General features: G+C 38.3%; 1 protein-coding gene and 2 non-coding genes across 5 annotated transcripts; 2 read left to right on the top strand and 1 right to left on the bottom strand.

Moving 5' to 3' along the window:
- Window positions 1-223: 223 nt before the first annotated feature.
- rorc (RAR-related orphan receptor C) lies at window positions 224-26370 on the top strand. Of its 3 annotated transcripts, XM_086037012.1 has the most exons (13): window positions 224-479; window positions 565-643; window positions 6098-6124; window positions 15783-15868; window positions 16842-16983; window positions 17895-18257; window positions 19547-19648; window positions 20538-20659; window positions 21953-22085; window positions 22154-22261; window positions 22355-22465; window positions 23614-23723; window positions 23818-26370. In XM_086037012.1, the coding sequence occupies exons 2-13, from the start codon at window positions 592-594 to the stop codon at window positions 23986-23988; spliced, it is 1527 nt and encodes a 508-aa protein (XP_085893138.1). In that variant the 5' UTR covers window positions 224-479; window positions 565-591; the 3' UTR covers window positions 23989-26370. The 3 variants fall into 3 exon arrangements, with proteins under 3 accessions (XP_085893138.1, XP_085893140.1, XP_085893139.1); XM_086037014.1 differs by lacking the exons at window positions 224-479; window positions 565-643 and adding an exon at window positions 5492-5921; XM_086037013.1 differs by lacking the exons at window positions 224-479; window positions 565-643; window positions 6098-6124 and adding an exon at window positions 8194-8276.
- Window positions 3231-3312, top strand: trnas-uga (transfer RNA serine (anticodon UGA)). The gene has a single exon. It is a non-coding gene; the product is annotated as a tRNA-Ser (tRNA).
- Window positions 5291-5372, bottom strand: trnas-uga (transfer RNA serine (anticodon UGA)). The gene has a single exon. It is a non-coding gene; the product is annotated as a tRNA-Ser (tRNA).
- Window positions 26371-27261: the final 891 nt, after the last annotated feature.

Here is a 27261-nt window from a genome sequence, read left to right as displayed (position 1 = left end):
TCACAACATACAAGTCTGTCTGAATTAATACTTTAAATAAAATGTCATATGTAACGTCCATTGGATTATTTAGTGAGCCAAGCAACATGGGATTATATTTCCTAACCGACCCATTCTCAAACAGAACATGACCCACTGCTATTACGTAACAGTCGGTGACGTAACTCGAGTCATGCCTGCTGGGGACTGCGAGGGCGCGCTTGGAAGCACCCGTGGGAGAGTGGGAGGGAGGGGAGTGAATTGTCCACGGGCCGCCGGTCCGACCAGCCGCAGCACCACCGCGTTCCACGTTCTCTGTCCTGCCGCCTCGGGGTGGAATTACACGATTGTTTCCAAAACTAAAGTGGCTCGGCGTGGGAGGACACCGGTCCAAACGATGGCCGTCGCGTTCCGGAACTTGCTGTGACGACAGGAAGTGGTCCGCAAATGGCAGCGCGTGTTTTAAAAAGTCTGCGTCGGCCTGGGCGCTTTAACAACAGGTAACAATACGACTTGGGGCAACTTGGAAATGTTTATTTCACAAATGGAGCTCCAGCTAGACTGTCTGTTTCTGCGCATGCGCAGGCCTGACAGGTGCTAGGAGGAAAAGTGATGGATTATGAACAATGTGACGCGCCCCCTGCTGACAACTCCATCAAAAGAGGTACATTTGTTTTTACAGTGATACAAATTTGAACTTTTTTTTGGTTTGTTTGTTTTTTATTTACTCTACACACAGTATCCAGCATTGTTTTTCCAGTGGCGGGCCATGCATTTGACGTGGGCCTTAAATGGGGATTTACCTAATTTAATTAATCTACTTCTGATTACCACCACTAGCACGTCACAATGATAGAAACCAGCACTGTACAAAAACAAAAAACAACGACTAGATAGTCTTCAATAGTCCATCCATCCATTTACTGTAGCGCTTTTCCTCTTTATTGTCATGGGTGAGTAGAACCTATCCCATCTGGGGTACACCGTGGACTGTTTGCCAGCTAATCAGGTGAAGTCAGTTTATTTATGTAGTGCCAATTCACGACAGAAGTTATCTCAAGTTACTTTACATTGGGACTGAAAAATTAATACAATTCAAATCAACATCGCAATGACAATGCAATTACCGTATTTAAACTGCAAAGGCTGCCAATTGTAAAAAAAAAAAAATTCTGCTTCATTTTGGACTGTAGGTAGGCTTTTTAGGTACTATGTATTTTTTAATCTATTTTTATACTGTCTTAATAAATTCATTGCTTAAGAAGTGCAGTCCACGTGTTTACATGTAATTGTTTCAAATTGAAGTGATAAAGCCACAGATTTGTTTGCATGGTTGTTGTAATCCGATTTATGATTTACTGATTTATGTTTAAACCACACTTATTTAGTAGGATTTTATGAAGTTGTAGTGAGTACTTAAAAGACTGCAAGGCACAGTGTTTAGTAAGTTAACAACTCTATGAAGTAGATAAATAAACTTCTTTCATATTAATTCATGGTTCATTTGCCTTTAATAAGTCTACGCTTTAAAACCAAAACATTTATGTATGATATAGCTGTTATCGTTTCTCGTAATACACATCAATTTATTGCTTGTGTTTGTTAAAAAATACATGTTAAGAGGAACTTAATAAAAAACAGTCACATATTATTAAATCACAATCACAACATTGAGGGGCGATTAAAAAACAAAACATTGCTGATTATTTTTCAAAATCGCTCATCTCAAACAACTATACCCCAGTCACAGGGCACATAAACAAACAACCATCACCCTCACATTCAGACCTATAGAGTCTTCAGTGAACCTAACATTTTTCCGTTTTTGGATTGTGGGAGGAAGCAGGAGTGAACGGAGAAAAGACACAGAAGCACAGACAGATTCCAACCCCAAACAGTAGAACTGTGCCCCAGACGTGCTAACCACTTATCTACCATGCTGCCCGGAAATGCTCATATTCAATATTTTCATTTTGTGCAACACTCATACAAAATATTACACCAGATTGTTATTAGGTATTAATCTTGTACCCCCAATGGAGGGCACTCAGGTGAAGTCATTCTGTTTTCTACAATTTTTTCCAATACATTTTGTGCAAAAGTCCTGCTGAAATCTGCTTCTACTATAGTATTAGTTCCTTCTATTTTGTTTTTGAGAACTGCATGATGGGCTCCGTCAAAATGCTCAGGTGGGCCCTCAGGCAGTAGCTTCCCTTTAGTAGGCTACCACTGGTTTAGCCTCGTCTTCATTCCAATCCACTTGGATCCCTCTTCATCCCACTAACATACCTAGTCCCACTTGCTTTGTGTGAGTGGGTTAAAAATGGCAGTAATCTGGAGTAATCTGTGGGGATTAGCCCTCATTTTGTGTCTGTTTTTTGCTCAATGGCTTTCTATTTCAAGGCCGGCTAAAATAAATCTGCATTCCCTTGAGGAGAGATTACTTGTTTCGCTGCCGTGGAAACCCGATTTGCCCCGTTGGCAAATTCTATTTTTAAAACAATTTTTTTTAAAAAATGTGTTAACGGGTGAAGGGAAAAATAGACATTTTTATTGCAGTGTAACCACGAGGTCAAACATAATCTCTCCCAAAATTCTGCTCAAACAATTCAATCCAATTTGTTCATTTTTTTTAATGCATAGAAAATGAAGCAAAAACTTTTTCAGTGTCCAATTTTCATGATCACAGACAGGCCTCATTTTGGGATTGAGTGGCGCAAAAAAAAAAAAAGTAACAAGTTAATTTCTTTGATGCTTACTGAACTGCAGTCAATCTGATGACGCAACTCGAATTGTTTGTGATTTTAGATCGAGGTTCCATTGAATTATATAGTAGGGAAGTTTTGCATTTAGATCATGGGTTTCTTCAATGTATGTGGTGAGTGTGGTTCTTCACCTACTCCTTATGAAAAGCGCAATGACGTTGTTGTGATTAAATGAGAGGTGGGGAAGCCATGTGGTTACTCTCTCATAGCCATACAAGAATGGACCTGTGAATTAGATCAAAAACTTTTTTTTACACTTAGGGGATGCAGTACTTATCTTAACAGTGCAAGTGCTGTGATGTTGATTTAATCTGGTGAAAGAGTTTCAGTGTGGCTGTTCAGTATTTCATAATACTGAGAAGGCTCTTTTTAAGTGACGTCTGATGGTTTTGGTGGCTGTTGTGGGTGCTATTTCATTTGTTGTCTGCAGTGTACTATTCCGCTTGGCTTTTCCTCCTCTCCTAATGCTCCTGTTGTCAGTTATCACCTGCGATGGCCGAGTGGTTACGGCGTTGGATTTGAAATCCAATGGGATCTTCCCGCGCAGGTTGGAACTCTGCTTGCAGCAGTTGGTTACTGCCAGAGACTCAGAGCCACGTGATCTGTTCTGTCCAAGTGAGGACTGACTGGACAGTTGAGTGTTCAAATCTCACTGTTGATCACTGGCTTGTTGCAATTTGAGCAAACTTGGTATTTCCAGAAGTGTGTCTAACAGGGATCCAATTTTGTAAGTATCTCAGTTTCTCAAAGGTTGGTGGCCCCTACCATATATGTTCTGTTCATAATAAACACTATAATTTTCGGGAAAAAATAAGACTCAAAAGCTTGTAACTGAGACTTCAATTTAGTGTTAAATCTGTTTTCGCTGTTTTGCAATTTTTCTGAGGCTAGAACAGAAGTGTGTGTATGGGCAAAGTAGATTACAACATCATTAATCAAAGAACAGAGTGTACGTCATAAAGGCAGCTGCTTTACGCAAAAGGCCTCAACTTTCAGGCACAGGTAGTCATACTCTACTATAGGGCCCGCCGGTATATAAGATCCACGCACTAAATAAAGTTACCAAAAAAAAAAAGGCCTCTTTTAATACTTAAGAGTCTTAAGTTAAGACGACTGCTTCATATGATGTACATGTTACACATTCAAATATGAGAGAAAACAAAAACACTTGGGTAAGAAAAGATGAGTATGTGATGCTCCCGTGATTGGAAAATATTAAAAAAAAGACACATTCTTAAAGGGTGGTGTTAGAGTGCATTCATTTTAGTTTAATTAAACCAAATATGCAGCAGTAATAATGTTATTTAAAACATTAGTAGTTACATTAACCCTTGTGAGGATAAGCGGATTGGATAATGGATGAATGGATCGTTACATCAGAGTAGTTTAAACATTAGTTCATAATAAAGGTTATCCGATGGTGACAGTTTGAGTTTTATTATTGTTCATTTCCATTTTTGTTTCTATGGGGAAAATTGTGTTAAACAAATCCTGTAAAACATTTACACACAGCCTCTATAACAAGGGCCACCAAAGTGATAGAACTACTGCATATTGGTGTTTGTTTCCTGATTATTGTGAGAACTCATTAACATGGTCAGTGACTTCATATAAATGAATGTCATTAATTATTAATAATAGCTAGGGCTGTCATTGACCAATCTTTTTAGAATTTATAGAATTGATTGTCACATCGATTATTCCATAAATTCCTGTCAACCAATTTTGTTGGTCGATTTAACAGCATTAGATTATTTTTCCCCCAGCTCTAATAATAATAATCACATATGATTAAAGTACGTAATGTTGGCAAATGTGTTATTTCAGAAGTGTGTATCAAACTGGTAGCCCTTCACACTAATCAGCAGCCGAGAAGTAACTCAGCTTTGAAAGGGTTAGTGACGCCTGCTTTAAAACAATTAAATTTCTTTGTAACATGTTCTCTCACGTTTTTCCGAGCTGTCCTTGAACGTATCATGTGCAGTCGCCACTCACACACGGCAGATGAGACGTATGCTAAAAACCTGTTGAACAGCAGCATGGAAGAGGCAAAAATTAGTTCCACGCACTTTCCAAACATGCCGTTTGAGTTAAGAAGATTGTTCACGTTGAAAATGTAAAATAGGAGTTAATGTGTGTGGGATGACTCGGCCAGTATTGTCGTCATAACAGTCATATTAGTTCAGATCAAAAGTTATGAGCTTCCTTTGCATTGTGTAAAAAAAAAAAAAGACATAGCTTTGCAATTTGCCATGCTGGTTGATTGTAAACGATGTCGTTTTTCCGTTTGAATGAATTTGTTATTTTGGGTCAATTTTGGTGAGACTAGGTACAACGTTTACATTCAGGCTAAATTCTTAGCCCACTCACCGCGTTTAGAGGTCCTTAGTAGTCTGCAGTGTTGTTACGTAACACCGCAAGTGTAGTCACGTTCGACGTTAAAGATAGATTCAATTTGTCACTCTATTCAGCTGTGTTTTTTTGCGCGGGCAATTGTTATACAATCTCTAAATTCTTAATGTCCAAAACATTTCTCCTAAACGAGTCGCTGCGAGCAGGGTTCGAACCTGCGCGGGAAGATCCCATTGGATTTCAAGTCCAACGCCTTAACCACTCGGCCATCGCAGCACATACATCGACGTGATAATTGGCAGCAAAGATGAACGCGCACGTTCCTACAGCGGCAGCGTTTTTATATGGAATTACAGAACATGTATTATGTTTTACCTTGATACGTGCCCTTTTTCTTCTATCTTTGGCTAGGTTTACCCTTACTGGTGAATTCAGATTTTTTTTGAGGGGGGGCAGGGGATGAATTCCGCAACCTTTCACACTCGGAAGAGCCATATCGACAAAATACATTCAGTCGGTAATTTGACGCTTGAAGTATTAAATGAGTACAAAAACCAAGCCGGCGACATCCGAGTACTTCAAAGTCCTCACTCATGTGAAGCCCACATCGTGCCCCCAGCCTTTGAAACGTCACACCAGCAAAGTACAGACCTATCCTGTAGCTCCCCCCGTTGTTGACTGAAATTGACGTCAAAATGCCCTCTGGCTCGCACTGCAAACGTCCAGGCTGGCCTGTTTACTGGGTTTGGTCACATCCATAAATTCTATATTCTGGATAAAGAAGCCCTTTCACTTTATAGCCCCCTTACGAGCTCAGCATCTCCAGTAGGTTGATTTGACTTTTGAATCCAAGTGTAAGCCTCAAGTGGCGTGCACATAAATACACTTACATAACATGCTTGGTGTGCATGTGTTCATGTTGACGCTCACTATTAAAACACGTTGGAGAATTTACAATGTTGCAATGTTTAATAAACTAACTGTGTGTTTGTCTTTCTCAGGAGCTGTGTCCAAGAAGACACATTTGAGTAAGTGCAACTGCATGCGTGTGTGTGTGTTTGTGTTTGTGCGCGTGTGTGTGTGGTAAAGACACTGCTGGCGCTTGTGCTAGATATTTTTGCATGCAATGTGGTTAACGTCTTAGGTAGGGAAGATATCGATTGCACCTGCTTAGAAATTCACTGAAAATAACGACACATCCGCACAACGTGCCGTCGTTGGAGTTGAGCCATTAGCGACATAGTGTGTACGTGGGCTGCACCTGTGCTGCGATTCCCCCCAACACACACGCACACACACACACACACACACACACACACACACACACACACACACACACACACACACACACACACGCACACATCATCAGCAGCAGCCTTGCTAAGCACAGTGATAGCATCTCCAGTGTGTACCAACTTTTTAAGTTGAACATACTCTGCCACAACACACCTGGATGTGTTATGAAAGACGAGATGCTGCATGCACCGTAGTATCCGTCACCACACGACTGTCTTAGGTGGGGAAATGGTAAAAAAAAAAAATTATTATATTTATATCGGGCGACTTCTGTGCACCTGCAAAATGAATGATCTTTGAATTTGGTGTAGAAATGATCTGGGGTGCCATTGTGCATATCATCCAGGTGCTTGTCATGCTTCCTTCCTAATAACACCAGCAAATGATGTGTACATGGAACGTGGGTGATAGTTTACGAACCCACCTGGAATAAGTGAAAATCTGCGATATTGTGAGAGCATATGAAAAACTTTGAAAATAATAATATTACACCTCCCACACACTTCAAATTAGGACCGAACAATTAATCGAAGTCAAAATCAATCTTCACATTTTGTGTTTTAATGTTTTGGATGGATTATTATTGCACAAGGACAGGGTTCATTTGTGCTCAAGTAACTGAAAATAGCTGTAAAATCCTGTGAATAACACTCACACTCAATTTTACTCTGGAAAACAAAAAATCCCAAATTGAGGGGGCATATTATACAGGGGGTTTAATAAGAAACAAACATTTTTCTGTTTAAAAAAATAGAATCACTGATTTCAAGCACATTTCATACACAATGTAACTCAGAATGCTTCACATACTGTAATTCAAAGTACAAGATTTAAAAGCAGTTACAGAGTTAAAGATTTAAACGTAAAGTGAAGAAATAAAAAATGGCTCATTCAAATTTCTAATATATATAGTGTGAGAGCAAGATTTTCAAAAACAGATTCAGAACACAGGTCAGCCGTGATTGGTCGTTGTGAGCAGCTCTGATGTCATTTTCAGTTGACAGAAGACAAAATGGTAGATAGCTAAAAACGAGTGCATTTTGCTGCTTAATTTATGTTCCACAAACGCAAAATTAATCAGAATGCCGTGTTTCAACTAGTGGGTCTGCTGGGAACATAGTCTCGAAAAAAATATGTTTGGGTTGATTTAAAAGCATTTACGCTTTACTGGTATGTTTTGAATCTTTATTCGCATTCATATTCACTCTGATAAAGGATACCAGCTAATCGTATTATACACAACTACAAAGAAAAACTGCTTTTTAAGAGTGATTTTTGGGCGGCGTATTATCCCCGGGTGCGTGTTCTTCACAGCATTTTACGGTAAGTGGTGCTAGCTATGGCATTTTAGTACAATATTATTACTGATTTTTGAAGAATTTATGTATTTTAGTAGGATTTTATAAGAGATGTTTCACCAACGCGTCTGTGCAGGGCAGTGGACTATTTTAAGAATGTGTCACTTTTTTCCACCTCAAACATCAATCGAGTGAAACCGCAAAGAAAAAAAGCAATTGCAAAATGTGAGTGGGGTAAAGATCGGCAACAACAAAGCTTTGAGGAAAAAGTCCCTTTTTGAAAAGATTTGGGGGACAGTCCCATTTCTTTGTCTTGGCTCCTTCACACGGACAAGGAAGGTGCCCCAGACATGCTTACACACACACACACACACACACGCACACACCCCCACCCACACGCACGCACACACACACACCCTGACAAATGATGTGCGCTGAGGCCGCAACGTGTACACAACCTGCCTCACTCAATAGCTGAGTGAGACAATCGAGGTGGTGCACGTCAGAAGATTTGAGGAGAGGAAAAGTGAGTTTGTGAAAGTGGGACAAACGTCTGCGACAAGTGCACGAGTGAGGATGATGCGAGGTAGGCATCCAATTCTTTAGTAGCTTGCGGGTGTGTGGGCAGGCGTGTGTGAAATATAAGATTTGATTAAATGTTCATTACAGTGGGTGAACACTTGACTGCTGATTGGATACAGTATATGTGACGGGTTCGTTAAGGATCCAGTATGGCACTGGAGCAGTTTTGACAAGGCCTTCTCTTATCTTGACCGTTTGGCGTATTGATTTGAACACTTATCTAATACTACAGCCACATTCTAATCTATTCTTGATTTCACTTTTGACACATGTACTGTACTGTATGACATAGTCTTTATAATGTTTTTTTCTTATCCTATCCTAGCTCCATTTCAAGAATTTTCTTTTCAATCACGAGTCTTACTTTATCATCAAACCAAACATGCAACAATTGCTCATTAGGATCATTTGTAGGTTAAATGTATTCATTGTGGTTTTCTGAGGTTTTATTTGGGTTTTTTTCGAATAGCATGGCACGCGGCACCCCTCCCCAAAATAAATGATTGTGAATTTACATCATTATTGGCAGTGTTACGTGAAATGATTTGCCTTCACTGTTAGCTGCACATCTTAAATACATCCAAATCTAGTCGATATATATTAGCCATCTATTTTCTATAGCGCTTATTCTCATTAGTGTCTAACATCCCAATAATATCCAATTAACGTATTATTATTATTATTATTATTATAATTATTGCAAATGCTTTAACCTACATGGCCTTTCACACGTTTCTACACACCTAATTAGGTACGCCCGGTCAAGCGTGGCTCCAAATTAAGAGTTGTATCAGAAGTAATCCAGTCAGCCAAGTAATTGTTTAAAATGTTCTAAAATTATTGTGGTCATGGTGTTGGACTGTATATTGAGAGCTGTTTCTAATATTTTGACTCTTGTGTAGCTGAATGAGCCAAGCAGAATATTTGAAGCGTCTCAGTATGATACCACACTGCAACATCTACAACCACAGTAATAAACTTGTTGAATGAGTAACTCTCCGACAGAGTCAGTGAAAAGTGAGCAGTATTTTCTTTGCTAACTCATCCTTTGTGATCTCATTTGCCTGTACCTAATGTTTTGTCCGGTGAGTGTGCCGTTAACAAGTCGTAGAGGAAATGGTGATAATATTCTAATAAATCAATTTTAAATAATGGGTGATAAAATCAAATATTACATCCGAACCCACAGGAAAACGGCAGACAAGAGAAAATGAATTGCGAATGCTGTGCGACATTTGGGGGATTCCTGCGTCGATTTCTCTCGTTTGCTCATCTGAAAGGGTTTCCTCTGTTGCGCTGCGGCGCCTTTATCAAAGTGTTCACATCAAAGCGCGCAGTCTGGCAGGTGACACATTTGTTCCAAAAATATGGCAAATGATAAACAAGAGTCGAGCTGATTCCTGTGCACTTGGAAATGTCAAAACATGACTGCTTTCCAAATGGATCCGTCACTTCAAAGTAACGTGTTGTAGATCATATCTGATGCGATCGTATCTTGACCAGCGTGATGTCGGGAGGTTTTCTCACATTCAATAGAACAGAAAAAAAATTGTCATTGTAATGTACAACAAATTTGCACTGATAATAGATTACAATTGCTTTTTGTCATTGTAACACGCACAATGAAATTGAACGCGTCATATGTGCAAAATAAAGCATAAAAAGATAACTAGTGCATAAAAAAGACAAAACCATACTATCAGCTGTTGCGGGATCTGTCATGGTCTGGGTTTTTTTATTTTAGTTTGTATTTGGTTGTGTTTCATGTTATGTTTTGTTTTCTTGTGGTTCATGGCTGGTCCTGTTAGTTTGGTCTTTTGTTTCCACCTGTGCTCGTCCACCCCGGCCCCTTGTGTCCTCCAATCAGCTCCGTCAGCCACTTGTGCCTTGTCCAATTGTTGCTCATTGTCTCATCAGTGTGTTTTTATTTACTTCCCTGGCTCCCTTCAGTCATTGTTGGGTCATTGCTTTTGCTTCGGTTTGTAGTCTTTCTCAGTTATTGTGTCTTCAGGTCCTGGGGTCCGTTTCACAAAGAAGGTTTCGTGAAAACACAGAATCTGTTAGCCCTGGCTAGAGTTTTCAGAGTTTTCACTAAACTTGCTATGAGAAACGGACCGCTGGTGAGTTTAGCGTGATTGTTTGTTTGTTACTTTGACTCTGGTTTGGACTTTATTTAAGTTAGTTTTTTTTTTATCATCCCACGGTGCCTTGTTTTCTTTGTTTTAAGTTTTTTAAATCAAATACTTTAATAGCTCCCCTTTCTTGCTTTCCTGCTTTCTTGCAATTGGGTCCACATACCCACACTAGCTGTGACAGGATTAAGTCAAATAAAATTGCACAACCCTTACAATTAAACACTACACATACAATTTCATTTTCAAAATGGACTTTGCAGTTTGTTTTTAAAAAATAAAATCGATGTAAGTGTAATTTTAATATATTGTTTTAATAGAATACTTCACATTAACTGAGGTAATAAATCCTGCCACCTTTAAGGCATTTGGCAATCTTAATTGCTCTGACATTGATCATTTTCTATTGTCTATTTGAAAAAACATAGTAGGGTAATATAGTAGGGTTTAAAATAAAATGTAATTAAATTCCTTTTAATCAAACAAATCTTTCATCAAACTTGAGACAACTCAATTCTTATTTATTTTAGTGGTTGGTGGGCTTCCAGTAATGTAGCCATACAAAAATGAACATTTTTAATATTTAATGGCTGTTCTCAATCTTTTGGGTCCGAGCAACTCTTACAGGGGAGAATATCTAATATTATATATATATATATATATATATATATGTGTGTATATGATATGATATGTATATATGCATATACTGTACATAATTTTATATATATGTACATAATATGATATGTATATATGCATATACTGTGTATATATATACATATATATACATTATATATATATATATGCATATACTGTGTATATATATACATATATATACATTATATATATATATATATATATATACTGTCTATATATACATATATATATATATATATATAATATATAATATATATATATATATATATATATATATATATATATATATATATATATATATATATATACATATATACTGTATGTATGTTCACATATGTATTGTCTACAGTACAAATATTGTACATGTTTGTGGGTAGGTGTATTTAGAAGAACAATTTTTTTTTTAACTATTCTTACCAAAGACAAACTTCCGTCACAGGAAAGTTGAGGTTTTTTTTTGTCCATTTACAGACTGCTGACAGATAATTTTTGTCTGAAGCAGATAATCTCTTTCGCCCACCCAACCCGATGCCCCCCCATGCATGCAAGCACACACAGACACATGCAAACCCCAGAAACTTGTGCACAACTTGTGAGCGTGATATAATCTAGATTTCAGTTCCTTCCTTCTCTTTATATTTTCTTGAAATGAAATGAAACCCCGCTGCTTAAAGAACAAACAAAAAATGCAAGTAAAAAAAAAACAATGAATTCTGACATTCTCTAAAATGGTCAGACAAAATGCTCCTCTACACAAGAATACTTACACATCTCTAAACAAGAATATATCACTATTTGTTAAAAATACTCACACACACACCTAGAGCAGTGTTTTTATTTAGCATCATTCATACTACTAAAATGAAAATTTAAGTGCAGATTTGAGTAAATAGTTGTGTTCAAAGCTTGCTTATTTAGTCAAAAGAACACATTGTCGCATGTCGTCACGGAAAGCGCGAACAGGTCACATTGGAATTCACTTGACACAATCTGTCGTGTTTACATCACATTTATCAGTTACTGCGCAAAATCAGGTCTACCCTCATATGGAAAGTTGCTGGAAGACAATTCGTGCGGTGCGTGATTGCAAATGTGTGAACAGTGAAAGGTTGTGGGTCACGGTGGATTTCCTGTTGTTTTGAGGTTGACAATCACTACTGAAATTGCAAAAAAGCAGAGGCCGCTGATCGAGACCGCTCTTTCCTTCTCTTGGCTCATCCTGCACCTCCCAACATGTATTATCACTGTTTGCGCCATAACTGAGTTATGTCACGTGGTGTTTTGGTTGCTATAGTAACGAGCTGGTGATTGGGTCACATGTCGTCAGTAGTGAATGCCGGGTGATTTAAAGCGGAAGTCAACCCAAACATATTTTTTTCAAGAATATGTTCCCAGCAGGCCCACTAGTTGAAACACGGCATTTTGATTAATTTTGCGTTTGTGGAATATAGCAAAATTCACCTATTTTTAGCCATCTCTGGGGGCGGCCATTTTGTCTTCTGTCGACTGAAAATGACATCACAACTGCTCACAACGACCAATCATGGCTGACCTGTTCTCTGAATCTGAGCCGTGATTGGTCGTTGTGAACAGTTGCGATGACATTTTCAGTTGACAGAAGACAAAATGGCCGCCCCCTGAGATGGCTAAAAACTAGTGCATTTTGCTGCTTAACTTATATTCCACAAACGCAAAATTGATCAGAATGCCGTGTTTCAACTAGTGGGCCTGCTGGGAACATATTTTTGAAAAAAATATGCTTAGGTTGACTTCCGCTTTAAATAGGCGTCCTTACCAGCTGTACGGCAGAGAGAGTCAGGCTGGGTAGCCGTATTTTTTTGTTGATCGCTAAATGCTAAACGCTAAATGCTACGCTTCGCCAAGTTTAGCCAAGCTTAGCCATGCCACGCTACGCTACACGCTTCGCTACTCTACAGTTTAATATGTCATATTGTGCTACCTTCGAACCATCCAGAGTGCATCTGTGAAAGCCACTGTTTTATTAAAAACCAATCAAAGCGCATTCAAGACTCAAGTGTTTCAATTGTCAAGCCACCATAACAGAAGCGCGTCAGACAAGTACCCAACCCACCCACTTTCTCTCAGAAGCGACAAGGCTGCTTGGAGTCGCTACAGTCACTACTCTGCAATTTTGACCACAGTGTTTCATAACAGACAAATACGGTAGATGAAATATCGATGAGCTAGTATTTATTCTACCTGAGGGAGAAGTCGTTTAAATTTTTTCCTAATGCACCACCACAAGACGTAGAGTGTATTACTAAGCATTTTAGGCCTTCTTGACCAAGGACAACAAACGCCAGATTATGTTTTATAAGATTATCTTGCGGTCCAACGACCTTAAGTATTAAACAGGTTCAATGTTTACAACCAAAAATCCTTCATGTGGGGAATGCAGACAACTCTTGAGTCACTATACTGTGAATTGTGTCGTGAAACTGTAGCCAATTAAGTGACATGACTGAGGAACAAGGACGCAGGGATAAATTAAAAAAAACAAAACAAAAAGAACCCTGTTGCTGGGATAATAACACTAGCCATTATCTTAATTTGAGAACTATCCTCTAGTTTGGTCAGTACAACAAAGTTCAATTTCTCACTGCCCCCAGGATGTTTTCCACAGTCTTTTCTTTATTTCAGTTAGGATTTTTCCATTAAAAAATGGCCGCCTTATGGTGACTGGGTGTTCTATACTTTTAGTGCATTACCACCACCACCTTCATGCTAAAGGCCAGGTTTTCCTGTTCGTGAATGTATATAAATAAAAGATTAAAAAAAAAAAAAAAACCTTCATGCTAAAGGTCGTTAGCATGCTAGTCATGGCAACTAATGTGTAATGTATCGCTAGTTTTACATGATGGCTGGCTTATGCCTAGACAAGAATGTACTATTTTGAGCATCAAAAGGCACAATATCCAACTACAATTCTACCTTTGGTTGCAACGCTACGCAGGATTCTAGGTAAGTCAGAAAAACTTTTCAGTAGTTAGAAGTGGAAGTTTAGAATCCAATTGGTACTCGTTTGCTGTCATCAACATGATTAGTTAATGCGGATTTTGGGTGCCAGGCCAAGCTCTAATTTCAATATATACATGTCGCACTTTAGTATAAGTCACATGACCAGCCAAACTGTAAAAAAAATAGCATTCGAAAAACTCTAACAGAAAAACACTCAACTAACAAATGCTCATACTAACAACTAAAATAATAAACCTTTGTTTGAATGTTACATTAAATGTTTTCATAAATTTGTCTGGAACTTGGACGAATTAAAACAAACAAACAAACCAAAATGGCCCATCACAGTGAAAAGAAGGGCACACACTGACACACTAACACGTAGACAACCTGACACAGTTTGACACAGCCAGAAGACAAATCAACAAAGACGCTTGTCTTCTTTTACGTTCTTCGGAGTAGGAATGATGTCAATCACAATTAGACAAGGCTGCACGCTTTGTTTCCTGTAGTATCATCACTGGCACTGTCATTACATTAGAATAAGTAACTTTTACTGGTCAGTGATTCTTTTCCACATTTTTTTTGTGTAAAGCAATAGAACTGACCCAGATGTAAAAAAAAACTAATTCAGGTTAGGTGCGTTTAGCGGCTCAGAGGGGATGGCCATTACTGGCAATGATGGCGAGCCAGAGCTTTACTGGCAGCCATGTCCTTGATGAGCGAGACAGAGAAAGACACAACTTGAGAATCCAGTCAACCACTTGAAAAGACTTTGAGGTTTCGCACCTCCACACTCGTCGCCTCTCTCCATTTGCACAAATTACACCTCCTCACAAGACAGCCGCCTCTTTTTGATGGCATTTTCTTCTCTTTTGTTATTATTAGTGGTAGTGTGATGGAAACTAGTTTCTCCTGTCACATCACTTGATGTTCAGGGGGAAGTACATTTGCCTGTTCTCAGAGTGGGAATTCAACTTTGAACTTTAGAACAAAAAGACAACAGCAATCAGCTCATAATGTCACAATAATACCAAAACATACATATTAGCTGTCTAGTTTGACATTTTATGTATTTTATTTCCAAACTGTATTTAGGGAAAAAAACAGTGTGGTTTACCTGAAAAAAAAATGTTTTTTTTGTTGTTAATTAATGTGATTAAAACCCAGGGCTTCCCCAAAATGGAAATGATTGTAAATGTAGTCTGGCATAATATGCGTTAACATTTTAGTTAGTGTGATTTAGAAAACAATACAGTCAAATGCATATGTTATATATAATATTTCTTATTTACAATAGTTTTTTTTAAACGCAAAATGAAATTTTTAAATACATAAACTATAACCAAAATGCACTTCAGTTACTACTTGTCTTCACTTACTAGTGGAATGTCCTCTTCTTTGATGTACTGTATAATCCACTGCGCATACCATTTCAATTTAATTTGCATCTTTGCATGACTACACATGGCTATTTTTATTTTCGGGTGCAATATTGGTTAAAAGCTTTGGGAAAGGCTACACTCACCAATTCAAATGATATCAAAACCTATTGTTTTTGAGTACATCATAGCAAGTTTATTTGCACTCATCATATCTCCTGAATTTCTTTTCACTTTCACTATAATTGAATGCCTAACTTTTTGCATGATTTCTAATTAAAATGTCATGATCATGTTGTTGAATTTGATGTCCCGTTGCCGCTGTATTGAAGTACGTTAACAAAACATTTTGCGACTTTTCAGCTCAGATTGAAGTTATCCCTTGCAAGATATGCGGTGATAAGTCCTCTGGAGTTCATTATGGAGTCATTACATGTGAAGGCTGCAAGGTGAGATAAACGCATGAACAGAAAATTGATATTTTAACTGCTTGTATACAAACAATAGTGTCCAAAGTGCCTGCCAACCACCAAGTGTGAAATGAAATAGCCAAGTGAATCTTATCTGAGTTGCCTATTTCTCAAAAAATGTGTGTGAGGGAGCCCTGCTGAATCTACTAATTTATATAGTGTATATTAATTTAGCTTACATATTATTGACCCGCACCAAGATGCTCCTGTGACTTGGCTATTGAGATCCTCCATTTCCAAGCAAAAGCAAGTATCAACGGTGAACGGTGTTGTGATCAGTGACTCATTTGCGTGTTACAGAACATATAATTCCAACCTGAGTGTTACAACTGTGCTCTAAATCTTAAGCTTTTGTGAAATAATGTTAGAGATCTTTTATTAAGAAACCTGGGAAGTGTTTTAAATTAAAAAAAAAAAAAAGACTATTATGACTTCTATCGTAATAGACCAGAAAATAAAACAATGTCCATCCATATGTTTTCTATTCTGCCTATCCAACTGCTAATTGTCTGTGTTTCTTTATGTATTGGCTGCTTCAGATCAATTGGGGAAAAAGTTGTTTAAATTCAATCGATCTGAAACAAAGGGCTAACACATAAACAGTGCAAATGGAAACTATTCACGGCATGGTACTTCAATCCCAAAATGTAATACATTCATTTTTTATAACAGTAATTGGTAATAACAATATTTTTTATTATGAATTTCCTACTATTTTTGGGGGTGTTTTTTTACATAGTTATTAAAATGGAAAAAAAAATTAAACCAATTTTAGAATAACACTTTATCAGAAAATGCAAAAATGTGAAGTGCTGTGAATAATAGGAATGTACTAAACACAGACAACAGTCTTTGTAGAAAGAGTGGCACATCTAAAACATAGATTACAACCCAGATTTCCGCAAACGATGCTAACCCCTCTTCATCTGTTGCCAAACTCTTCACGCTTCAGGGATTTTTCCGGCGCAGCCAACTACCCACGGTGTCCTACTCCTGTTCCAGGCAGAGTAACTGTACCATTGACCGGTCCAGCCGCAATCGCTGTCAGCACTGCCGTCTGCAAAAGTGCTTGGCCCAGGGCATGAGCAGAGACGGTGAGGCGCCCAAACACGCCGGCAGACTTGACCATTCACTTCCTCTGAATTTATAGTGAATCCTGTCACAGACCTGCTATATCACAAAGTTTTAAGTTTTTGGGGGGTTTCCACAGGCGAGTCTGAATTTAATGTTGCGCACCTTCAGCGTAGTACCACCTTGTGCCACAACATGTCGGGCAGCACTGAGCTCTACTTGTATTTGTACTGTAAATGTAATTCAAGAGTAAGAAAAAGAGGCAGTGAAGGTCCCCCACTAAGCTCCAGTAATAGTTGTTTCCGACAGAGCATCAACAATATATACCTGTGAGTAACGTAGTATATAGTTTGATTGAACATTAGTGTTTAAAAAAAAAGTTACTTTCTTTTTTGTTGAATGTGTTGTTGCTGAGTGTGAGTGTGTTCAAGTAGCAGTTATATGAAGGTTTATAATTACCAAAACAACTATGGTAATTTTCTTATCTCGTCTATGATGTTTCGCATTATGTGTTAGCATTAAGATAGTGATGCTCCCTTATTGTACGGTTTGGTGTAACATTTTGGTGTTTAAACATACCAAGTTGAATTGTATTTTATTTTAAGTGTCAGTTTTACAGTAAAAATAAATTGGCAGTCACGAATATTATTTAGATTTGAACTCTGCGAGAGAGACTTCTTTTTTGTTTTCTCAAGTGCTGTGATATGATAGGCTCCCATTTCTAGAAAGCGAGGGTTAGATCAGGCGCTAAGGAATATTTTACTAAAAGATTTAAATGTGTTTTAAGTGCGTGAAACAATATTTTTGACAAAAAATTGTCTCTCTATATCAGCATTTTTCACCTCTCACGGATTGGGTCTGAAACATATCCCACGCATTAAACGGTAGTTGATTGTAAATGTTTACCTGAGTGTAATATAAAGGTTCCCTTCAGCTGTGAAGTTTGGTCGGATGTCCAAGCGCCAGCGGGATTCTCTCATCGCTGAGGTGGAGCGACACCGACAGCAGCAGCAGCAGCAGCAGCAGCAGCAGCTCCAAGTGGACGCCCAGTCAAACTTGTCCTACCACGCCAAGGAACGCCAAGACTGCTCGCCGCAGCTCCTTCAGCCCATGACGACAGCCTACACCTACTCCGGCGAGTCTGAGCAGCTGTCCTTCACTTCTGATGCTCACCCCTACCTGCTGTACTCCCCCAACCAGCCACAAGTGTCCGATATGATCTACAGAAGCTCCGGCGTCTCGCCCTCGTCCAGAGGCCACGCGAGGGTAGACACCAGTGGACACGCTGATATTCGAGGTGATGCCCCACTGTGTCAACACATTCAATTCTTTGTCATATTGTTTTCATTGGCTGTGTTCAGAATCACTCATTATTTTTCTAATCTCTAATCACTGTGTAGGGTTTTTTTTTTATAAAGGTGGAAATTTAGTTCAGTTATCAGATGAAAAATAGTTTTTGAACAGTACTCGGGCATGTTGTTAATTAGGTCATTGCTGTCACATAATTACACTATACTGGGTTAGTGTCATCTGGTTTACCTTCCCTCATAAATGTTGAAAAAAAAAGCAAATGATAAGAGCATAATATCTTTTTAAGTGGAGTGATTTGAAAAAAACAACAAACATTTTTATAATGTGAATATTTAATAAGGAAAATAGCACTCTATAATGTTGTACATTATAAAAACATAGTAACAACAAAATTAAATTGAATGTAAAGAATTAAACTTACTGTGCATCACGATTAAATCATTGAGATTGTATGACTCCTTCTGGTGTGCACACTTTGGCCATCTGGGGGCAGTGTAATACAGACATGCAGATATACAGTATGTACTGTATATGGAGACAGGAGACGGTCACAACTCCTTAAGCTGCAGTATTGTTAGTTGTTTTTTTTTTACAGAGGATAAAGAAGATATGCCTGTGAATATTGTTGCATTTCCTGTCTACATGTATTACTCCACTGTTTGTGTTTAATTGTTGCTTGAGGGGTTATAACAACTCGACACCGATGCGATTTGTCAGCCCGTCTATGATTTTTTTGCATTGTTTATTAACATTTAGCTCAGCGGACTTTCCTACAGCAAAAAGCTTTGCGGTACTTACAACTACACAACATGTAATTATCTTTGTTCTGTTTAGTTTGATAGTCAACTTCAATTGGAAGTTGCTTTAAACATCCTGAAGCCTCTTTTTGAAGAATTGATCAATATTTGCGTAACCGCTGCTTGTTGTGAAAGGACCTGAATTGAGTTCATTGTCACCATACATTGCCTCAATCAAACAATACCACGGAAGACGACAACAATTTGTGTCTGCACAATACGTCATGGGATATATTGTACTTGATTTTCTCGTGAGCATTATTGTAAACTACTTTTCAAATTGAAATTTCATTGTGGTATGCATTAACTCATTCTATCCCAGTGACATATTTATATGTCACTTCACAATGGGTCTGAAAAAGAGTTTTAAGGGCACCTATACTCACTTAACATTCAACCCTCACTACAAAATGGCAACCTCACCAGATAGTGCATAGTCAATATCTTAATCGTCACCATTTTCTCATCCCCACATTAGGATTGGAATCCAGACAGTCCTCGCATGACCCGATGGCATTTCATCCCTATAATCCACCACAGGATCCTCGCGGGTCCTATCCTCACTCTCTGCGCAATATAGGTGAACTAAAAGGACAACTAGTGGAAATGTTCTCCAGGCCTGGGGTTAACCTGAGCTCAAATATATGTTGCTAAAACTTTGGTGTGATTAGTATGCACACTTTCTTGTTATGGTAATGTGGCTGAGCGGACTAAGGTGCTGGATAAAGACTCCAGTCTCTGTGGAGGTGTGGGTTCATATCACACTGCTGCCAGTCAATTTTCCATTACAGGATCAATAAAGTATAATCCAAGCACACTTTATCAAGCTAAAAAAACCTGTTAAATAAATAGCATTTTACAATGTGATGGTCTCGGTGACGTTTTCTCAGAAATAACTATTGATTTGATTTTACTACATCAAGAAAAAAGAAGGCACTTTAAAATAACTGATGAGAAAAACAATACGTTTAATAAGTAAAAGCATAAAAAGTTTTCAAATTGAAGAAAGTGTTTATGAAATCGGAGTAAAGTGTTACTGAAATTACAGCCTCATGAATTGTAAATATGAGTTGCTTCAGCAATCTTCACGTTTGCTCGACAAGCCGTTTGTGCTTCTACAGACTATTTTCTCTGAATAATTATTGCGTGCCTTGTTTATAAATGCCAAATGAAATCAGCATTGTACTTTTGTAAGAGTTTTGTCTTTTGGGAAGGTTTAGCACAATTTTTGTTGTCATTAAATTCAATCTTTTCTAACAAAGTAGCCATAATTTCTGATTTACGCATGACCTCCGCTGGTGGGAAACTTTATTGCATGCAGCTGCACCTCCCATGGGTAACAGTATGGTCAGTTATATTTCTGATATCTCACCTATGCGGCCCACAAAATGGACTACGATGGTTAAAAATCACTGCTCAAGGCGATATTGTCCGTATCATCTTTCTGATTGCTTTTCCTATTTGTTCAGATGAGCTGTGCGACAGTATCGTGCGCTCCAACAAAGACACCTGCCAGTACCGAGCGGAGGAGCTGCAAGCGCTCAAGTGGAAAATGTTCAGCAGGGAGGAGATCCAGGCCTATCAGAGCAAAGTAACTACCACTCGCTGTCTACCCTCTTCTCGTGTTCACTTGAGGGCCGCTCTCAAATCAAGACTCTGCCTTTCAAAACGCTAGACGCCACGGCTACTTTGATCAACCAAACAGGAAACTGCAAAAATATGCATTTCAGATTTTTCCCCTCCTCTTCTTCCTCTCTCAGTTGCTTAAAATTAGAATGACACGCAACACCACCAAAGCCCAACTGTTATTGTAGGTAAAAAAAATAAAATAAAACAAGTCAGTCCCCACCGTGGTGCTTGCCCACTTGATTTTGAGTTATCCGGCCATTTCCAGGTTCATGGGGGGTGGAAAAAATACCACTAGTGGTCACTCTAATTCAGCATTAACTAACTAATTAACTAACTTATTCAAAACTAAATTTCTAACTTTTACCAACCTACATACCTAATTAACTAATTTTGTGGAGATCACATCATAACATAAAACTGTCTCGCTAACTTGCACTTACCTAACGAACCAGCTAGCTAACACACAATAAGTGTTAGGTAAATCACCTCCTACTTTGCTCGCTATGCTTCCAATAAAGTGACATGCAAGTATTCATCTAGAGCTTTGATATTTTTTTTCTTAAAGTGGAAGTCAACACAAACATTTTTTTTCAAGAATATGTTCTATGCAAGCCCATTAGTTGAAACAGGGCATTCTGATAAATATTGTGTTTGTGGAATAAGTGTTAATCCACTCGTTTTTAGCCATCTCTGGGGGCAGCCATTTTGTCATCTGTTGACTGAAAATGACATCACAACTGCTCACAACGACCAATCACGACTCAGATTCAGAAAACAGGTCAGCCGTGATTGGTCGTTGTGAGCAGTTGTGATGTCATTTTCAGTCGACAGATGACAAAATGGCTGCTCCCGGAGATGGCTAGAAAGGAGTGCATTTTGCTGCTTAATTTATATTCCACAAATGCAAAATCAATCAGAATGCCCTTTTTCAACTAGTGGGCTTGCATAGAACTGGGCTGACTTCCACTTTAAAAAGAAAGATGCATCCTTTTCTTTGGGTGTCATTATGTTTATGTTCAATAGGATTGAGTATTTCTTACGGCAATACACTTCCTCAACTATGGAGGAAATAAATGATCAATAATTTGGTAAACTTATTTTTTTCTAAATGCTCACTAGTTGCCAGGTTCTGATTGCCAATGTGAATGCAAGCATTTTAAAACCGAGCTAATTTCCCTCATTTACATAAAAAAAATCTAACTCAGCCTTGGTACTACGGCCATGACTTAATATGAACCAAATTTGTCGACTTCAGTCAGTGGATGAGATGTGGCAACACTGTGCCATTCGTCTGACCGATGCCGTGCAGTACGTGGTGGAGTTTGCAAAACGCATCCCCGGATTCCGTCTGCTCAGTCAGAACGACCAGATCGCCCTTCTCAAGACTGGTGAGTTCACTTTCCCGTCACGTCACTTCAAGTCTGAATACAACTCCGAGTCTTCCTTGTTGCCTCAGGTTCTATGGAGGTTGTTCTGGTGAGGATGAGTCGCTTCTTCAACACGGAGAACAACACCGTCTTCTTTGATGGCAAATTTGCAGGAACTGAAATCTTCAAGTCTTTGGGTGAGGCCTCTTCACTACACCACCTACTCTACACCAACACACTCCTGAAATCTTTGATCTACTCAATGACACGTCACCGCTATTCTCTTATAGCATGTGGCGACTTAATAGCGGCGGTGTTTGACTTTGCTCACAGCGTGTGCGCTTTAAAGCTCACCGATCAGCAGGTGGCTCTCTTCAGTGCTCTCGTCTTGATCAATGCAGGTAGGCTCACTCACTCGTCCTGTTTTGTATTCATCTCTGGCATTAATACAACTGGACACTTCATTAAGCACACTTGACGAGTTCAAATGCAAAAGCCGTCAAGCGCTATTTAGATTGACTGTGCAATCAATTCCTCTCGTTTTTTTTAAAAAACACTAGCAATAAATTAGTCTGTCCTACAATAAACAATATCAGATTTATTATAATTGAAATGCTTTGGTTCTAAGGGCTCTTGTTAAAATAAAGACAAACAAAACATAAATGAATATGAAATATGATTAGGGGGCGGCATGGTTCAGTGGTAGAGTGGTTATCTCACAACCAAAAGGTTGTGGGTTTGATCCCGGCCAATGTGATCATGTCGAAGTATCCTTGAGCAAGATACTGAACCCCAGTTGCTCTTATGCCGCGTCATCAGTCGGTCAATGAGATACAGTGTGAAGCGCTTTGAATACTGAAGGTAGAAAAAAGCGCTATACAAGTCTTTTAAGCGTTCACTATGACGACTTCACAAAATCCTACTAGACAAGTGTGGTGTAAACAAAAATCGGTAAGTCATGAATCAGGTTACAAAAGTAATGCAAACAAACCAATGAATGCCTTTACCGACATCACTTCGTTAAAAAAAAAAAAAAAAATCTCCTCCAAGCTCGGGTCCTCTACCCTTACTTAGAATAGCACAAATTAGATTTATTTACTTTATCCTGGAACCAGAATTTAAAAAAAAAAAAAAATATATATATATATATATATATATATATATATATATATATATATATATATATATATATATATATATATATTTTATTATTATTTTTTTTTTCTCACTCAATTCACAAAAAAATGGAGATGCCTGCTTTTGGGTGTCAACTCTACATTCAATTCAATGTGGTCCCAATGAATGCAGGTAAAATTCTTCTATTACTATTATTATTACTTTAGCAATGTTATTTTTACAGTTGCACTTTACGATTGAGTATTACTCAATGCAATTTCATTACGTACCACCTGTAGGAGATTTTGATTATTATGGTCCCATGTTGCCCCCGTGTGGTTGTTTTTTGACATTGTAAAATTGACATGGTTCGTAATGAACTAACACGGGGCTGACTTGATATGATATGACTTTATTGTTTATTTCTGTGCAGATCGCCCATGTCTGGAAGACAGAGGCAGGGTTCAGCGAGTGCAAAGAAGCGTGGAGTTAGGCCTCACACACATTCTACACAGAGACAACCGGGCCAGCCTAATGCACAAGGTTCACCCAAGACCACATACTCTCTACACAGCAAAATATACGATTGGTTAAAGTGCACACTTACTATTTTTATCTTTCATTTGATTTTTTGCAGCTGTACCAGAGGATGTCCGTGCTGCATTCACTGTGCAGTCTGCACGCAGAGAAGCTACGCTGGTTCAGTCAGCGTTACCCGCTCACCGCCCACTCTCTTTTCCCGCCGCTCTACAAGGAGCTGTTTGCTTCGGAGGCAGAAGTGATGCTGCTGCCGGGAGCCGCACACTGACGACACTCAAGACCACACACGCATGCATGCACATCTAATGAGATCCAATACAATCACTGTATCAAGAACTATGCAAATACAGTAGATGTGGCTCAGGGTACACCCTGGACCGGTCGACAGTCAATCGCAGGGCACGTATAGACAAATAGCCATTCACACTCACATTCGCATCTATGAACAATTTAGAGTCTTCGTTTAACACAAACATGTTTTAGGAAGTGGGAGAGTGATGGATTCGTCTAGACAAAACCCCCGCAAGCATGGGCAGAACGCCACGCAGGAAGGTTGGAGCGGGGATTCGAACACCTCAGAACTATGAGGCGCACATAAAATCACATGCTGCTCCCAAGCTTCCGTGTTCCTCCAAATAGTGTCCGGCGCTGTTGGTTTCTCAAATTCTCATTATAACGTTACCCTTAAATATGAATGGCTGACAGATTAATTTTCCTTTTAATAGCCACTCAGAAAAAGCAAAAATATATCAATGCAGTGAAAACTTTGTAGTTTCCGCTAACAACCCAGGCTAAACGTAGCACCTCCATGACAGAAACTCAGGATGTGTCACTCAAACATTCTGTAACAGATGCTTCTTTCCTATTAGGCAGGGCTTTGCCACCATCTTGTGGCATCTGAAGGCATTACCGAAAAAGCAGAAAACAGCAAGTAAGGATAGATTTCACAGAAATAAATATGCAAACAGGTGAATTTGTGACCAGCGAACCGAAACCTCACTGTGATATTTGACATTCTTACATGTAATTTACAATTTATGTCAAGATAAAGTGAAGTTGAGAAGTGTTAAAAAAGAAAAAAAGCGAGGTAGTCACAGCTAGAACAGCTACAGTAGTCTTCCCACTCATCTCAGACATGTTTATGTGCCTCGCTATGTGCTGCTGTTTTGGGTAGCAACAAATTTCTAATTGGGTCAGCAGTTACGTATTTTCATATAGGTTTGCTTCTGAGCAAATGCATCTGAATAATAATTATAATAATAACATTCACCCTACCATTTTGTGAAACGGGGAAAGGGAGGTGTCTACTTGAATCGAGGCATGTCAATGAAAAGGATGGTAACCATATATATATATATATATATATATATATATATATACCGGCAGGACATTTTACAGTTTTACAATATTTTATTACAGAGAAATTTTGGGGGCAAAAATCTACTGATTTGTTTGCCTTTTATTGGGGCATATTACAGTATACTGGTATTTACATGCCCAACCCCCCCCCAAAAAAAAAAAACACAAACAGTGTCAATAAAATCTGAGCATTACCATCATTTTGGTCAAGGCAAAACCACTGTATTGGATCTCACACGTTTGTCTGTGTGTATATTTTTGGACAGAATCTATTCTTATATTGTGGAATAATAAGAGTCGCCATAGCTTGAAAGAACACATCACTCAGATAATTCTGTATTTTGATATCTAAACTGTTTTTAATTATTCCAAATTATCTTTTGTGGTAATGTTATTTCCTAATATTTCTATGTACAGTATGTTATAAGACTGTGTCAGCTTTCAGTGTTATGTGATCCAGGTACAAATCTTTGTTTTCCTCTCTGTGGGGCTTTTGGAAAACTTGACTATATACTGTTTTGTCTATTACAGCCTATAGAACATCCTTCACATTCGCGCAGCATATTCAACACGATGCTCAGAATGTTGTGAAGCAGAACTATTGTATCACATGAACTTAAACTGAATGTGTATTGTGTTGAAAAACAAAGCTTTTGGCATTAATTGTAGAAAAATGCAGTATTTTGATCAAACAAAGTTTCAGCATGAAGTGAGTAAACTGCTGACACTGCATGTGCAAAGGAAATGTGTCAACCACTTCTGTTTTGAAGGTTTATATCTAAAAATGGGGGAAATGTTGGTACAAGGATGACTCGATGCTCTTACGGCCTTTGAAGTATTCAAAACTGTGGACAACTATGCAGTATTTGTTGGCAGCTTAGCTCTATCACAGACTTTGCATTGGATTTAACAAAAGCTGTACTGTAAGTGGTCTCTGCAAATGTTGTCATGTAGACAAAACAAAGGCTGACAGACCAACTGAAAATGAGATTTTAAAAAACTGCTCTGAGTCAGTAGGATATGATTAAGAAGAGTCCGACACATCGCGCAGCTGCTTTTTATCCACGATAAGCATTTTTTTTTTTTTTAACAAATGATTGTGCCGTCATTTTGGCAACTGATACAGCTTAGCACAGAAGAATTCTCTCTCTTAAATGCAATTTAATGGTCTTTATTGATTTACTTTTTTTCATGCTCGTTCCGTGGAAATGTTGCTGTTGAGAATTTGTGTTATGATGAACAATACAAATAAATCCTTACAATCACAAAATTAAAAAATGTTAAGAAACTTTTTGCAGTGTGGAACAATTTAGACGACTGCACAAGGCAAATGTTTGCGTGTCTGAATAGGTATATTGTATATAGTGGATATAAAAGTCTACACACCCCTGTTCAAATGCTAGTTTGCTAGATAAAACATTAAATAATTATTCGACTATTAATTTAACCTACGTGGACAACTCTGATTTTTTAAAGAAATCTTTGTGAGAAGCGAAGTAAAAATAAATGACTGATAATGTGGTAATGTGCAGAAGTGTGCACACCCTCACAACTTTAAAATGGGGGTGTTCACAATTAACTAATCATAATCACACTCATTAAATAGGAGTCAGCACACACCTGTCACCATTTTAAGTGCCTCTGAGTAACCCCCCCAAAAGTTCAGGTGTTCCTCATTTTTTTCTCTATAGCAGTAACCTGAAGATTTTGTGCTAACTGACTGTAGATTCTTTATATACTGTGCGTATTTATTTACTTGTGTAGCTCAGATTTCTACACAATTCATAACACTTGTAGACTTCATGTAAGGTAAATTAACTTGTTCCATAACTGCACTGGCGGTGTTTTAAGTAAAATTCTAACATTTCAAACATCAATTTAAAAAGAAGTGTATGATGAAACCAAAATTAAGTAAAACTACACACTCAATGAAAACACAACTCACACACTTAATAAAGTGTGATAATGTCACCTAGTGGCATTCTATTGGTATTAATGTGAGTATTTACGTTAGCACCGGCTTGACGTTTTTTCAGTTTCAATGTTACTGTGTCTGAGCTGATGTCTCACAATTTTCATCATGACAAAAAGACCATGTGCATTTTGGTGGCTGTACTTTCTTTTGTAACGAAGTGATTCTACAACATTTTTCAAAGTTTCAGTCAACAAAGTGTGCAGCACT

Source organism: Filicampus tigris, chromosome 8 (assembly GCF_054856515.1).
Source record: "Filicampus tigris isolate MCC_2025a chromosome 8, RoL_Ftig_1.0, whole genome shotgun sequence".
Classification (NCBI taxonomy): domain Eukaryota; kingdom Metazoa; phylum Chordata; class Actinopteri; order Syngnathiformes; family Syngnathidae; genus Filicampus; species Filicampus tigris.
The sequence above is the reverse complement of the archived record's forward strand: the minus strand, read 5'-3'. Positions and strand labels throughout refer to the sequence as shown.